This window comes from Anguilla anguilla, chromosome 17 (assembly GCF_013347855.1).
Source record: "Anguilla anguilla isolate fAngAng1 chromosome 17, fAngAng1.pri, whole genome shotgun sequence".
Taxonomy (NCBI): domain Eukaryota; kingdom Metazoa; phylum Chordata; class Actinopteri; order Anguilliformes; family Anguillidae; genus Anguilla; species Anguilla anguilla.
This window is the reverse complement of record NC_049217.1, coordinates 6,343,251-6,359,468: the sequence shown is the minus strand read 5'-3', so window position 1 is coordinate 6,359,468 and position 16,218 is coordinate 6,343,251. Positions and strand designations below refer to the sequence as shown.

The 16,218-nt window shown below is 44.9% G+C and overlaps 1 protein-coding gene across 2 annotated transcripts; it reads left to right on the top strand.

The window, feature by feature from the left end:
* The first annotated feature begins 112 nt into the window (after positions 1-112).
* Positions 113-5,399, top strand: LOC118216058 (insulin-like growth factor-binding protein complex acid labile subunit). 2 transcript variants are annotated; one of them, XM_035397069.1, is made up of 3 exons: positions 113-275; positions 671-757; positions 1,229-5,399. In XM_035397069.1, exons 1-3 carry the CDS (start codon positions 125-127, stop codon positions 3,034-3,036), a joined length of 2,046 nt encoding a protein of 681 aa, XP_035252960.1. In that variant the 5' UTR covers positions 113-124; the 3' UTR covers positions 3,037-5,399. The 2 variants fall into 2 exon arrangements, with proteins under 2 accessions (XP_035252960.1, XP_035252961.1); XM_035397070.1 differs by lacking the exon at positions 671-757.
* Positions 5,400-16,218: the final 10,819 nt, after the last annotated feature.

Here is a 16,218-nt window from a genome sequence, read left to right as displayed (position 1 = left end):
GTATACCTAACAAGTATAACTAACTGGAGAACTAATATAAAAAAAATTTTTTTAAACACGTTAATATGAAAGCGTGCATAGAACATCTTTTTTAGCCAGTTTGGAAGGGGGAGTGAAAAGGTTAATGGCGGGACTGGGGTCAGTAGATCCATCTCGCCTCTCTGGCAAGAGGGAGGCAGAAGGTAGACGCGGCTCAGCCTGCGCACAGACGCACGCGATACTCGTCCTGCTAGCATTCGCCAGGCTAACTCCGCTCAGGACGACTCGTACTGCAGGTGAGGAACACTCACGAAAGGGCACTTTCTCTTCTGTGGGTCCACTGGGGTATTTACAGTGCAAGGAATGCACATTATGGCAGGAAATAGTGTGTTAAAAAAGGAGTACCACAATGTTTGGATTGCTATTTTTTTTATAATTATAGGAAAAAATTAATAAAGTATGTCCTAAAAATTGACAGATTAAAACGTTGCTAGGGTGATTTAAAGAGCAGGACATGCATAGAATTGTAATAAAAATTAGGTGAGTCATCGTGTTTTAATGCAAATTTGATAAGCCATAACATTTTAATAATTATTAAATAAACCACAATATTTATTAGATAAACAGAAAGTAAGAGTCTTTGTCAAGCAGCAGAAGTGAAATTTAGTTGTTTTTTTCTGATTTATGTTAGAAGTGGCACTTCCCCAAGTCGGAAGTGTAAGGTCCTTTCTTGGAGTGGAGAGGTGCATCTTCTTGATCCAAGATCATTTTCCAAGAAGTAAATATGCATTATTTAGGGTTTATTAAAAAAATTAAGCCAATTGCTCACAAAATGTACATGCTCTGACATTATGTGATTCATGTAGTCAATACTTGAGTTGATCGATTTTAATAGAAACAAACAAAAAATTTTCATATGAATTTGCAGGCGTTTTAAAAGTGTGAAATTCGGTCTGTAGGGTGACTGGTGGGCTGCAGTGTAAAGCACTGTGAGAGGACACTAAGGACACCTGCGCCTCAGCTTCGTCCCAAATTTACAGAGTGTTGCAGTCACAGAACCAGCCTATATAAATATTTCAAAATACAGTCTTAAATTGATTTATTAAAATAATAATGTTAGAAAGAATACATTAAAGTGTACGCTTATGTTTGATTATAAACAGGGTCAGACAGGGATGTAGTGTGTCAGATAGGTTGTAATGTTGGAAATGATTTGGGGTGCTAACCTATCTGCCCTCTCCCCCCCCAGCTGGGATGAACTCCTCTGTACTGCTGCTGTTGTGGATTTTGGGGGTGCTGGGAATGTCCCCAAGCTCAGACTTGGGCGGGGACCCCCCCACGGAGGGCTCCATCCCATGCCCCAAGAGCTGCACCTGCCGCCACGACCAATATAACTCCGAGCTGAGCCTGTACTGCAGCGCGCGCAACCTGACGCAGGTGCCCCCCGACGTCCCCCTGTCCACCCGCTCGCTCTGGCTGGACGGCAACCTCTTCACCTCCCTGCCGGCCTCCTCCTTCAAGGACCTGAGCAACCTGGACTTCCTGAACCTGCAGAGCGGCCAGGTGTCCGCCGTGGACGCCCAGGCCTTCCGGGGCCTGCGCTCGCTGGTCTACCTCCACCTGGAGCGGAACCGCCTGCGTTCCCTCCCCGCCGGCGTCTTCCAGCACACGCTTGGCCTGGGCTCCCTCAGCCTCCACAACAACCAGCTGGGCCGCGTGGAGGAGCGGCTGTTCGCCAAGCTCTCCAGCATGTGGCTGCTCAACCTGGGCTGGAACTCGCTGGCCGTGCTGCCTGAGGCCATCTTCCAGGACCTGCAGGCCCTGCGGGAGCTGGTGCTGGCCGGGAACAGGCTGGCCTACCTGCAGCCGCAGCTCTTCCATGCCCTGACCGAGCTCAGGGAGCTGGACCTCTCCGGAAACCTCCTCAAGGTCATCAAGGCCAATGTCTTCCTCAAGCTTTCCAAGGTGCAGAAGCTCTATCTGGCCCAGAATCAGATCGTCACAGTGGCGCCCAGAGCTTTTGTGGGGATGAAAGCGCTCCGCTGGCTGGACCTCACCAACAACCGTCTCAACGAGCTGCACGAGGAGACCTTCCTGGGCCTTCACAGCCTCCACGTGCTCCGGCTGTCCAACAACTCCATCGGCAGCCTGCGGCCCAGGACCTTCCGCGACCTCCAGTACCTGGAGGAGCTGCGTCTGAGCCACAACCGGATAAGGGCCCTGGGGGACAGGATCTTCGAGGGCCTGGGTCACCTGGAGGTCCTGGAGCTGGAGCACAACCAGATCCAAGAGGCACGCACGGAGTCTTTCCTGGGCCTGTCCCACTTGGCTGTGATCAACCTGTCCGGCAGCTGTTTCCAGACTATTCCCGACCAGCTTTTCAAGGGCCTCTCCACACTCCACAGCCTGCACCTGGAGAGGAGCTGTCTCAGCAGGGTCACCACTCAGGCCTTTGTCGGTCTGTCGGGGCTGCGGCGTCTCTTTCTCCAGCATAACAACATCTCTGTGGTGGAGCGCCAGAGCTTCGTGAACCTCCAGGGCCTTCAGCATGTGGACCTGAGGTTCAACAAGCTGGAGACCGTCTCCTCCCACACCTTCAACGGCCTGAAGAACCTGGACTACCTGCTGCTGGCCGGCAACCTGCTCCAGCAGCTTCTGCCCGAGTCCGTGCTGCCCCTGAAGCGTCTCTCCTGGCTGGACCTGTCCGACAACAAGCTGACACTTCTGCCAAACGAGACCTTGCGGCTGCTGCCCAAGCTGCGCTACCTAAACCTGAAGGACAACTCTTTCAGCGTTCTTCCCGCCGACATGCCCGAGAGCTTGCATCAGCTGTGGCTGACCGGCAACCCCTGGCGCTGCGACTGCAGCAGCCACTCCCTGAGGGAGTACAGCCTGAGCAAGCCGCTGGTGGTTCCCCGACAGGCGCAGACCATGGTGGAGGGAGAGGAGCCGCACACCATCGTCAGCATCTACAACAACATCACCTGCAGCAGCCCTGTCACCCTGGCCGGCATGGACCTGAGGGATGTTGGCAGCGAACACTTCCTGGACTGCTGAGTCACTTCCTGTACTGCTGAGTCAACTTCCTGGACTGCAGGTTCTCGTGGGAAATACCAGATGTAATGGGCACAAGCAGACTCTATACAAAAGGAGGAGGAGTACTCAATATTTCCATACAGTTCTCTACTAAATCTTCCCTGTCATCCATGCTATAATACACAAGGTTATTACATTACATTACAGGCATTTAGCAGACAAGCTTATCCAGAATGACTTACACAACTTTTACATAGCATTTACATTGTATCCATATATACAGCTGGATATATACTGAAGCAATGCAGGTTAAATTACACTGCCACTCGTATTGCACTAAAAACATAAACACTTCACCCACTACTACAACTACACAGTAAAACGTTCAGTGTTACATATAACTCTTGCAGTGTACATATGATCCCAATAGGAGTCATATAAACTCTGCTTAAGTTGAATTAAGACGGGGAATTTTACTGTGTACTACTACTATTACTTCTAATAATAACAACAATAGTCATTATTAATGTAAAGACATAATATAGTCTCTTCTCCTACCTTGAAGTCGAGTTGCCCTTCTCAGTACTTTTGTGTTACCTGGTGTCCACATCAACCGAGTAGCCCACAAAACATCATTTTAACTTTTTCCAACTTTAAATAGTTTGTAAAATAGTACAAATAAGATTTTCAATGTCATAAATAAAACAGTTATAGTTGTCTGACAATTCCCAGCACACAACAGATCCTTTTTATCATTATGCTAAATTCTACGTTTGGGTATGACTTCAGGTTTAGATTTGTCTAAATATACAGTATATCTAAATCTGTATCGCTGTATATATCAACAAAGATAATATCTGAGTTGCACCTGCCTCTGTGAGATGACACACTTTAGTTTATTAAACAATGGGCCTCATTCACGAAACATGCGTACAATCATTGTAAACTGTGTGCAAGAACATTTCCAAGAACATTTTGGCATTCATCATTTTTTCTTACCTGTATTTGTTTGTGGCTATTTCCTCATGCCAATCACATAAACACGATTGTACATAAAATTTACAGATAGGCAGCTTTTATCATACCCCTGGGATATGCACAAAAACAAAGGTCTGCACATGGGTGAGGAATCCCATATTGGTTTTTGGAGGAAAATTTTTAATAACAAAAGTAAGAACAATTTAAGAACGAGGCCCATTATCTTTCTCTATATAAATCATTACTGACAAACCACCCATAATGTAGTTTTAACTAGGAATGACACATACTTCATCATATATTCTAAATCTGTGCATGGAATATATGTCACCTTAGTGCAGTGCTCAGAGTGGCAGTTACAGCCCAGGCAACCTGCTTTCTCTGAAAATCTGATTTCCAATAAACTGACCTCCTAAAGCCAGGCTATTTATAGGCATGTTCCAAAGTGAAGCAGCGCAAGGTTTTTTTTTTTTGCAAGCCTGCACTCAAATATCTTCTGTTTGCAACAAACCAAAATGTCAACAGTGAGTCCCCTGAGAAAGAACACTAAACTGCGTTCTTAAAGTTAACACCAGAACATGCAAATTTACACTTCATAACCATCGCCTGTCTGGAATAATGACCTTGTTGTGCTCCCTCCACCTGTGAGCCTTTACAACTATCTGCACAAAACTATTAAAGACTAACAGCAGGCTTGGCAACATACACATAATGCTCAAAATGTCTGAAAATACCATGATACCATGACATTGTTTCACTATATTTCTGCATCTTACTTCTTGCTTAGAGCAACATTACTGCCATAAGCTGAAATGTTTCTGTGGAATACTGGTCAGTCAATCTCACTGGTGTGGATGATAATTATTAAACAGGAAATAAACATGATGTACATACTGTTTAAATGCTTTTTGCAGCGCTGGCATTAAATGCTTGAAAACTTCAAAGCCGTAGCGTGCTTGTGTGTCTGTACACCTCAGTGTTAACTTTCTTCTTTTGAACTTAAAACTGAAGGCAAGATTAAACAGAAGGAATATTTACTTTCCCTCTTAAATAAATGTTACCGAGAGAGGGTCCAATGTGTTCCGGTAGGAATGAGATTAGACTAAATATTGACTTCTACAAATGATTATGACAGCAAACAATATTAGCTTGTCACAATTAAAGGGACATGAACCAGGTCAGATGCTGCAGACTTCACTTGTAAGCATGCATTTCTGAATTAGAGGCTTGCATGTGAGAATAGCACTATTTTACTGCTGAAGACTGCATGCAAAAACATTGTAATATTTTCACGAAACATTTTAATATCTTGTTCCATCTTTTTCGTTTATGTTTCTTGTGAAGCGCTTTCGGCTACACAACAACTTGAAATGACATGCTATATAAATAAAATTTTCTATTATTATTATTGTTATTATTATTATTCTTATTCTTCTTATTTTAAGTAGTAGTACTAGTAGTATTGCTGTTCTGGACTATTTATTAAAAGACACGAAGGCCTGTATTCAATCAATTTCAATCAGATCATTTTGTTATTAACTCACTAGAAAATTCCAGTGCTACACTTTTCCCTAAATTTCTTAACGTATCAAACCGTGAAGGAAATAAGTATTAATGCTTTTAATCATCTCTCAAATTTCAGGATAAATGTATAATGTAAATTTTGGATCTTTTAATGTGTTTTTTTTTTTTTTTTTTTTTTTTGCAAAAGAGAACAGGAATTCCATGGAATGTAGTTACGCAAAGGGACACACCAAAAAATAAATTCACCCGATGAAACAAGACAGACATATATTTTTGCCTCACTACCTACTGTGTTCCTTCTATCTAGCTGGGGAATGAGAGGCATTAAAAATGAACGAAATAAATTAAACTAAATATTTATTTTCAGGCAGGACACCTATATAAATGGTCATTGTTACGTGCTGGTGATTAGACTAACCCCCTGCATGTGATCTGTGCTTCTCTCTCTCTACCTCCTTAACAAGCTGCTGATGGCCTGATTGGCTTCACCTGCCTTTGGTCCTACATAAGCCTGCTGCAGCTAAAGAAAGGAGTTACTTTTGTGGAGTGATTTTGTGGCTGGACCCTGCACCATGATGCAGACTTGTGGCTTTTGTTCGGTTGTTTCTGCCTTTTAACGTTCTTTTTCTTTCATGAGCACATTTTTTTAGGCTTTAGGTCAGATAACGAAACATGCGGAAGACTCACCCATTTTGTTTTTATCGGGAGAAAGAGGACTACTTGTAGTTGCCTAAGTTCACAAGTCTTCTGTGGGCCCTGCTTTGGACTGACCTGTTTTGTCCAACACCTACCACTGTTTGTATATTTACAGTGGCTTTTGGGTTTAGTTTTTGTGTCTTTATAAAAAATGTGTTTGTTTATAGTGTGTTGATGAAATTTCTTTTGAACTTTGTTTTGGGCACAGGGGACTTCATGTTCCAATTCTTGTTGTCCTTGTATTGTGGGCGGATTTTTGGGACGTAACACCAATATATAATCTATTTAAAAAATACACATTGTAAATGCTTTTGGAACGAGCTGTAGAGATCTCTCCTTGGAAGAGATGGACACAGCCTGTTGCAGGAACCCACACAGACTGGGAGGCCTGTCCTTCACACCTGACTCTCGCGGGCGCGGGAGCTCCGCCCACGCCACACCTTCGCAGAGCACCGTCCCAGTCTGGAAGTCGCACGGGTGGGCGGGGCCTCACGACCCGGTGTGACATGCAGACCGTGCCTGACGGACACGCAGGGCAACCAACCGTTTCGCATTGGCCAGAACATCCCATATTTCAGACAAAAGTCGTTTCTGATTAAATGCTCTTTATCCCATATTTTTCTGCCATCATGGAGCTACTCTGCAGCACATTTAAAAACGGAACAGTTGAATGATATATCTGGCACCCTTGTGGGCAACTACCAAATCTAAAGGGGTACTCTGTTATTCATCACATTACATCTGGGACACAGTCACCCCTCTACCCAACCCCCTTGTGACCAAGTGACTGGCGGGCCACCAGAACCTTCTTGGAATTAGTGATAATTTAGCTAAATTAAGGAACTGTGACCTTAAGGAGGTTCGATGAACAAAAAAAGCCAAACCGCTTAGTTGCCCTTTGGAGCCTTAGCTAACCAAGTCCGGAACGTTCCTAACAATCCGAATAGCCAGGCTGCTCAGCAAACACAAAAGAGCAATCTTCTTCCAGGCACAAGTCTTTCACAAATCAAGTAGTCACCCAAAACAGACCATACAGAAAGACAAGTCAAAGTTTTCACCAGTAATGCCAACCAAGTTCAACTCAAGTTTCACAAACTCCATCAACAGCTCAGATGTGGGTCCTCCTTTTCTTAGGGCTTAATGGGGCTGTCTGCACTTGCAGTGGAAAGGGGAGGAGCCAAGCAGGTGGGTGGGGTTTTGACCCTCTATGACGGTGCCCCAGATGGCATTACACAACACTCTGTCTTTTTACCCAGAAAGCCAATTTTGGCAACCCTAGCACAATGGTACAACCTTTCTCTCATACGCCAGACCCCATGCCAACACCAAATTTACCTTAAGATAAGATTTCAAAACACACACACTGACACACACACTAACAAACAAACACACACAAACACTCACACACACACACACACTCGCACACACACATACACACACACTAACAATCACACACACACACATACACACACTACATTTGACTTTGTAACAGTAAAGTCAAGTTGTCCACACACCAATATGTCATTCCTGTAAAATGCACACCATCAGAAGGATTGTTTCTGAAAAACACCGAAACGCACCGTACTAAAAATACCACACAGATCTCTGGAGAAGAACCCAGTCACATGTAATAATGTCACATTAGTGGAAAATAAAGACATTGAGCAGAAGTGAAGAACATGCTGCTCCTGTCTCCTCTGGCTTTGAACCTTCTAGCACTGTGATGTCACTGGATCAGATCAGAGTAGGTGATGACCTCACAGGCCTCCGATTCATCAGGGCATCCAGAAGATGGCCGTCAGTTTGAATAGTCAGCCTATTGCAGGTTATGCGAGTGTCCTGAAATCATATCAGTGAAAATCACACAGAATATTGACTCTGCGGTCTGCAGGTCTGCTTCCAGTTGACGTCCGTATCAGTCTCGAACACAAATACACGTGAAAAAAAAAAAACAGATTTATACTGGAAAACATTTCCCACACATAAAGAGTAACATCCTGTCATTTGAGGTCAAATTCCATTACAAAAAAAACAATTTAGACATCTAAAAGGCAAATAAAGGCGAGTGACATTATGACACTTTTTTTTTTTTTTGAGAAAACATAATTTCAGTTTTATAATGTCTTTTTGATGGATCGTAGATTCATAGGCACGGTCAGTACTTACCACAATACAGCTCTGTCAGTACTGTCCACAGTACGGCACGGTCAGTACAGCACGGTCAGTACTGCCCACAGTATGGCCCAGTCAGTACTGCCCATAGTACAGCACTAGCAGTGCTGTCCACAGTACAGAAAGTATGGCCAGTACGACACGGTCAGTACTGTCCATAGTACAGCACTAGCAGTGCTGTCCACAGTACAGAAAGGTCAGTACTGCCCACAGTATGGCCCAGTCAGTACAGCCCATAATACAGCACTAGCAGTACTGCCCACAGTATGGCACGGTAAGCAGCATGGTAGGCAACGCCCACAGTACGACACGGTCAGTACTGTCCATAGTACAGAAAGGTCAGTACTGCCCACAGTATGGCCCAGTCAGTACAGCCCGTAGTACAGCACTAGCAGTACTGCCCACAGTATGGCACGGTAAGCAGCGTGGTAGGCAACGCCCACAGTACGGCACGGTCAGTACTGTCCATAGTACAGCACTAGCAGTGCTGTCCACAGTACAGCAAGGTCAGTACTGCCAGTGATTCCACAAAGCACGTGGGATTTACCAGAATGATGATAGCAATGCTACCGTGATTCACCAGGAGCAGCATTGGGTCAGTCGGCGTAGTTAGCGAGCAATTAAAAATAAAAAGAAATGCCTTCATCTGCAGGTGAAAATGGGACAGAGCCCCATAAGACTGTGGGCCTGTAATGCACACGGCCCTGATCTGGTAAGTGGTAAACGGTAAATGGACTGCATTTATATAGCGCTTTTATCCAAAGCGCTTTACAATTGATGCCTCTCATTCGCCAGAGCAATTAGGGGTTAGGCGTCTTGCTCAGGGGCACTTCGACACGCCCAGCGCGGGGGATCGAACCGGCAACCCCTCCGACTGCCGGGCAACCGCTCTCACCTCCTGAGCTGTGATCTAAAAGAGGAAAAAAGGGCAGGGGTGGGATCGCTGCCAGATTACGGACTGTACCCGCCGACCCCGCTCACACAGAGTTCCCACAGCCCAGGAGCCCCGTGTCCTTGTGCAGTCACGCAGCGGTTGCATCATCGTTCAAAAAAAAAAAAACCTGCCCTGCCCCGTTAACCAAATTCGCAGCTTCTCTGTGGGAAAGGCGATCGAACGGCTTGTGGTTCTTCTCGGAAGTCGGTCCGGGGCGAGATGCGAAAGCTCTCTCGTCCCGGGCATCGGTCGGACGTTCTTTTGCGAACAGCAGAACGTCGTGTGCAGACCCTGGTGCCCGACACCTTTGCCAGGTCCAAGACCCGACGCAGCTGAACTCCTCTTTGTGTTTGCGGAGCGGAGCCTGCGGCTCTGTGCTGTTATTTGTTTTAGTTGTTATATTGATAGTTTAATGCTCATCGGGGTGGTTTTTTGTTTGGACACCTCGGTTTAATGTTCAATAGGGTAGTTGACCAGCTGCCAATCGAGTCCAACCCTTCTTGCTCTTTGGCGAATTCTCCCAGCACGGTGCTCTCCCCCTCTGGGTACATTACGTGACATTACAACATTTAGCAGAAGCTCTTATCCAGAGCGACTTGCACAACTTTACATTGCATCCATCTATACAGCTGGATATATACTGAGGCAATGCAGGTTAAGTACCTTGCTCAAGGGTACGACGGCAGTGTCCTAGACGAGAATCGAACCCGCAAGCTTTAGGTTACATGACCAGCTCCTTACCCGCCGTAATACTGCACTGCTGCCCCAGGGGTAATTAATGCACCGGGATCTGCGGTCCTTGCACTCGCGTCTGCCTTGTAAGTCACACTCCGGATAAGAGAACCTGGCGAATGGCAGTAAAGCAAAAAAAAAAAAAAAAACCCCGCATGTCAGCCTGCAGGAACCCACACTAGGGATTCTGGGAAATGCGTATACAGTGAGGCATTTGTTCACTGAAAGTTTCATTCAGGCTGAAGTCGAGCACCACTCCTCACTCCTGGGAATGAGGGCCCAAAACAGCCACCGGTAATGGTACTGCCAGTTTCTGTACCACCCAAGTCAGACGGGACATATTCTCAGACCGGTACGTTGAGTGAAGCAGATGTACCTGTAACGTCAGAGCAGAAGAGTGTTCCTCCTTCCTCCTCCTCCTCTTCCTTCTCTGTGGGCAGTAGGCTGGGCTCAGCGATCAGAGGAGCAGGGCCTGGATACCTGTTGCCCCGCCCACACAGCTGCCCTGCCCATACATACTACAGCACACACACACACACACACACACACACAGGCCCCCATCTCTACTGCACACACACACACACACACACAGGGGCCCCTCTCTACAGCACACACACACACAGGGGCCCATCTCTACAGCACACACACACACACACACACAGGGGCCCCTCTCTATAGCACACACACACACACACAGGGGCCCATCTCTACAGCACACACACACACACACACACACACAGGGGCTCCTCTCTACAGCACACACTACAGGGGTCCATCTCTACAGCACACACATACACACACACACACAGGGGCCCCTCTCTATAGCACACACACACACAGGGGCCCCTCTCTACAGCACACACACACACACAGGGGCCCATCTCTACAGCACACACACACACACACAGGGGCCCCTCTCTATAGCACACACACACACACACACACACACAGGGGCCCATCTCTACAGCACACACACACACACACACACACACAGGGGCCCCTCTCTATAGCACACACACACACACACACACACACAGGGGCCCCTCTCTACAGCACACACACACACACACACAGGGGCCCCTCTTTATAGCAAAGACACACACACACACACACACAGGGGCCCCTCTGTATAGCACACACACACACACACACACAGGGGCCCCTCTCTATAGCACACACACACACACACACAGGGGCTCCTCTCTACAGCACACACACACAGGGGCCCCATCTCTACTGCACACGCACACACACAGGGGCCTATCTCTACAGCACACACACACACACACACACACACACACACACAGGGGCCCATCTCTACAGCACACACACACACACACACAGGCCCCCATCTCTACTGCACACGCACACACACACAGGGGCCCATCTCAACAGCATGTCTACCCTGAACTAACATTGATATCCCTGATTTAGGGATATCTCTGTCCAGTACGTTGATATCTCTGATTTAGGGATATCTCTACCCTGTGCTAACATTGATATCCCTGATTTAGGGATATCTCTGTCCAGTACGTTGATATCTCTGATTTAGGGATATCTCTACCCTGTGCTAACATTGATATCCCTGATTTAGGGATATCTCTATCCAGTACTTTGATATCTCTGATTTAGGGATACCTCTGCCCTGTATTTGAATTTGCGCTTTCAAATCAGACAGCAGATTTGTGAACACAGAACCTCAGATAGAAACTCTAGAGGAAGAGGGTTTGAAAAACAATGACAGACACAAACAAGGGCGTAAGATCAAAAATCTTTTTAATTCCCATGATGATAATAAAAATAATTCCATGAATTCTGTAAACCATTGCATAAATGCTATAGTGTAAAAATTTGAACAAGTGTTAATTTTAAACAACACACTACAAGTAAATGATTATGCATTATAAATAATACCTTCTACTTTATCGTTTAAAGAAAAAAAAAAGCCATTTGTGTATTCAATCTGTTCTAGAGCCTCAGCTATCGTAAGGTCATCCATAAATTAAGCACAGGAAAATTCCCAATAATATGTCATTATGGTTGTATATTGATAACAACACATATACAAATTAATATACTGACAGTAATATTTCTAGGGATATTTAAACACTAGTTAAAACACTAATTAATATGAGCAAATCTATATATCAATACATACTGTACCAAAATATGGGATGTTTTCTCCTATATAATAAACATTTTATTCCCAATCCATTTTTTCCGTGAAATGTAGTTTAAAGTCTGTAGGAACTGAACACCTTTCTTTATTCTACAGTTATTACTGTAAAACCCTGAGAAAATTAAACAACTTTACCTTCTGGACCCCCTCTACTACTGGCTAATAAATACACAAACCTGCAAACTGCATTTGTGTTAAAAGTCTTAATAACGTACTTGTATAGAATGTAACCAGTCACAAAGCTAACGCTACGTCATAATAGCTTAACTGATCCACCTTATCGCTGTAGCCAATGTCCAATTTGGAATGATACATTCAATATCAGGGTTCCTACGTAAGAATGAACTCTGTTACAGGCAGTTCCAGTCATCCAGACATCGTTTAATCTTTACCTAAGTTTGATAGTTCATGCTGCGTATCGTTTTCATTTTTTTTCTTATATTAATGTAAAACTCCTGTGAATTGTAGATGCGACCAACTTCGTTCTTTTCCATGATATCCACAATATTGCATAAATACCCTCTGAAGCAATAATTACAATACCGATACAAAAGGATTCACAGGAATGGGAGGAAAGGAGTATCCACAGTAGAATGTGAATAATTAATACAGCTCATTTACACACTGCAAACGGTGAGGCTTTCCTCTTATGTGCTTTTCTTTAGCATCAACTGCCTGGTGAGTTTATTATGTCCTGCTGAAAGGGGTTGCCAATGCACTGTGGTACAGGGTACAGTGGAATCAAAAGGACTTGCATCAGGTGGTGGTCACGACGCATGACGCGTCCGTTTAACGGCCAATACAGACAGTAGAGCAGTAGGTCACGAACACCACTGAACCAAACACTGCATTTAAAGTCATTATCATCTCCTACTAGCTAATGCGTGTCATTAGCCACACGGTGGTCCTGGTACAAGGTTTCAGGGTTTAGCCTCATCAAGCTCCAACCACTGTACCAAAAGGCTGCATAAGGAACAGCTTACAGGGAGAGACAGGAAGTGGGGCGAGGGAAGTCCCTCACATAAGGAACAGCTCACAGGGAGAGACAGGAAGTGGGGCAGGGGAAGTCCCACACATAAGGAACAGCTTACAGGGAGAGACAGGAAGTGGGGCGAGGGAAGTCCCTCACATAAGGAACAGCTTACAGGGAGAGACAGGAAGTGGGGCAGGGGAAGTCCCACACATAAGGAAAAGCATACAGGGAGAAACAGGAAGTGGGGCAGGGAGAAGTACCTCACATAAGGAACAGCTTACAGGGAGAAACAGGAAGTGGGGCAGGGAAGTCCCTCACATGAGGAATAGCTTACAGGGAGAAACAGGAAGAGTCCGACACATAAGGAACAGCTTACAGGGAGCGGCAGGGAGACCGGTGGGGAAGTCCCACACACAAGGAACAGCTTGCAGGGAGAGACAGGAAGAGCGGTGGGGAAGTCCCACACATGAGGAACAGCTTACAGGGAGAGACAGGAAGTAGGGTGAGCAAGTCCTGCACATAAGGGAAAGCATACAGGGAGAAACAGGAAGAGGGGCAGGGAAAGTACCTCACATAAGAACAGCATGCAGGGAGAAACAGGAAGTGGGGTGGGGGAAGTCCCTCGCATAAGGAAGGACAAGTTCACAGGTGTCTCTGCAGTGGATAAACATGATGAGCATGAACTCGAGACCCTTAACCCTCAACGATTGTCTGCTGCAATGTTTCACACGGCAACACTGCCCCAAATTTTGTTTTGTTAAATACTGCATATTTGCATTAAAAAATTATGGAATTTGAGGGCCAATTTTCTTATTCAAAAGAAGCCAATACATCTAAAACATACAAACTGTGAGTTCACTCTTTTTAAGTAGGTCACAGAGCAAAGAACAGTTGGTTTAGGCAAAGGATGCACTTACTGTGTCGCTTTGGATAAAAGCGTCTGCCAAATAAATGTAATGTCATGGATGTTCCTCAAAGCCAGCATACACAGGGAGCATGCCAGAGTCAGCACTGAGCTGCTTTACGAGCGAGAATGAGCCCTGCGAACCACAGCTAGCACTGCGCTGCTTTATGAGCGAGAATGAGCCCTGTGAACCACAGCTAGCACTGCGCTGCTTTACAAGCGAGGATGAGCCCTGTGAACCACAGCTAGCACTCCGCTGCTTTACGAGCGAGAATGAGCCCTGTGAACCACAGCTAGCACTGCGCTGCTTTATGAGCGAGAATGAGCCCTGTGAACCACAGCTAGCACTGCGCTGCTTTACGAGCGAGAATGAGCCCTGTGAACCACAGCTAGCACTGCGCTGCTTTACGAGCGAGGATGAGCCCTGTGAACCACAGCTAGCACTCCGCTGCTTTATGAGCGAGAATGAGCCCTGTGAACCACAGCTAGCACTGCGCTGCTTTACGAGCGAGAATGAGCCCTGTGAACCACAGCTAGCACTGCGCTGCTTTATGAGCGAGGATGAGCCCTGTGAACCACAGCTAGCACTCCGCTGCTTTATGAGCGAGAATGAGCCCTGTGAACCACAACTGTCTGTACTGACCATGGGAGGCTGGAACTGCACTTAGCAGCAATAGCAATTTAGCCACCAGAGCTTAGCCAGGCGAGGGCTGGTCACGGACAGCACAAACCGACTCCGCAGATCACAAAAATGGCCATCCTTCAAGAGAAACACTACATTTTCATCTAAAAAAGGACAAGAAAGCATGCCGTGAACTCTTGAGGAACTGTGTTGTGTACGCAAACATGGATCCAACAAACCAGCCGCTTGAGCACTAAAGAAAGCACCTCACAGTCCAAGTGTACACTTCATCATACTGACAGAATATAACAGTGCACACCCATTTATATTCAGTATGAAAGAGGCTTACCCAGTAACAGTTTAGCACAAAATCAATAAAATGAAACTCATTTTAATTAAGTAGTAAATCGATATGGCCACTGAAGAATAACAATAATAATGATAAAAACCATTACTTCACTATGAACTGCTGCCAGTTTAAATCATAAAGGTAAAATCTGTGCATTCAGTATATATGTACAAACCACAATCTTTTTGTTTCTGCAACACAATATTTTGTTGCCATTATAATTAATATAAATGCACCCACTATTTTAAATAAGGTTATCAGGTTTGGTCGTTTCTCAAAATCAGATTTCCAGCCACTTCTTGCTCAGAATATTAAAATAAAAATAGTAATAAAGACAACAACAAAAAAGACAAATATCATAAAATAGTAAAGGTCTTTGGCAAACTACAAAATGGGCTAACAGTCCATTAATATTGTCAGCAAAAGCAGTTGGCATAGATTCTTCCTCCTTCATTAAATATGAAATACATTTACCTTTACTATACTAACTGTAAGTTTTTAATATCTGAATACATAACCTTGAAAGCAACACCAAGAAGAAACTACTGGTTACAGCACTTTGGTTCATTTGATTTAAATCTACATTAGTAAGCAATGCTTGCTCAATGAAATATTAATCCAGAACAATCTGAATTACTGTGGTCAGTTGAACTAGGTGGTTTTACAGCCAATTTCATCAACTCTACATTAAAATGTATTTTTCCTCCAGTTGATAACAAAACTGAGAAATGCTGAACTCAAATGACATTCTGTGGTCAGCATGACAACTAACCAAGAGCTTGTAGCAAATTCCTACACTTTGCGCAAATACAACATACGTTTTTAACAATATGTGCATGTATTACAGACAATATGTAATGGATGTTAAATTATGTTGCTGAGATTTCTGAATGTCTTTCATGTCACAGAAAGAAAATATTCAAAATCAAAAAGGTCAAAGCTCATCTAGCATGGCAGTCTACTGGAATAAACTGGAATGGAACATGCAATAGGACTCTTTTTTTTTTTTTTTTTTTTTTTTTAGCCTGCGGGTTTCTTCTAACCTTACACAAAAACGTGAGCCGTACGCACAAAAGTGCGTTACGAAAGACTCGCGGACACGTGGGAACTGGTACGGCTTTAAAATACACTCCCGAAGCT

Excerpts from the sequence above, each read along its gene's own strand:
- LOC118216058 (XM_035397069.1), top strand. The coding sequence starts at position 125 with ATGGCGGGACTGGGGTCAGTAGATCCATCTCGCCTCTCTGGCAAGAGG. Across the intron at positions 276-670 it reads CAGGACGACTCGTACTGCAG|AAGTGGCACTTCCCCAAGTC; the intron begins GTGAGGAACACT and ends GATTTATGTTAG. Across the intron at positions 758-1,228 it reads CCAAGATCATTTTCCAAGAA|CTGGGATGAACTCCTCTGTA; the intron begins GTAAATATGCAT and ends CTCCCCCCCCAG.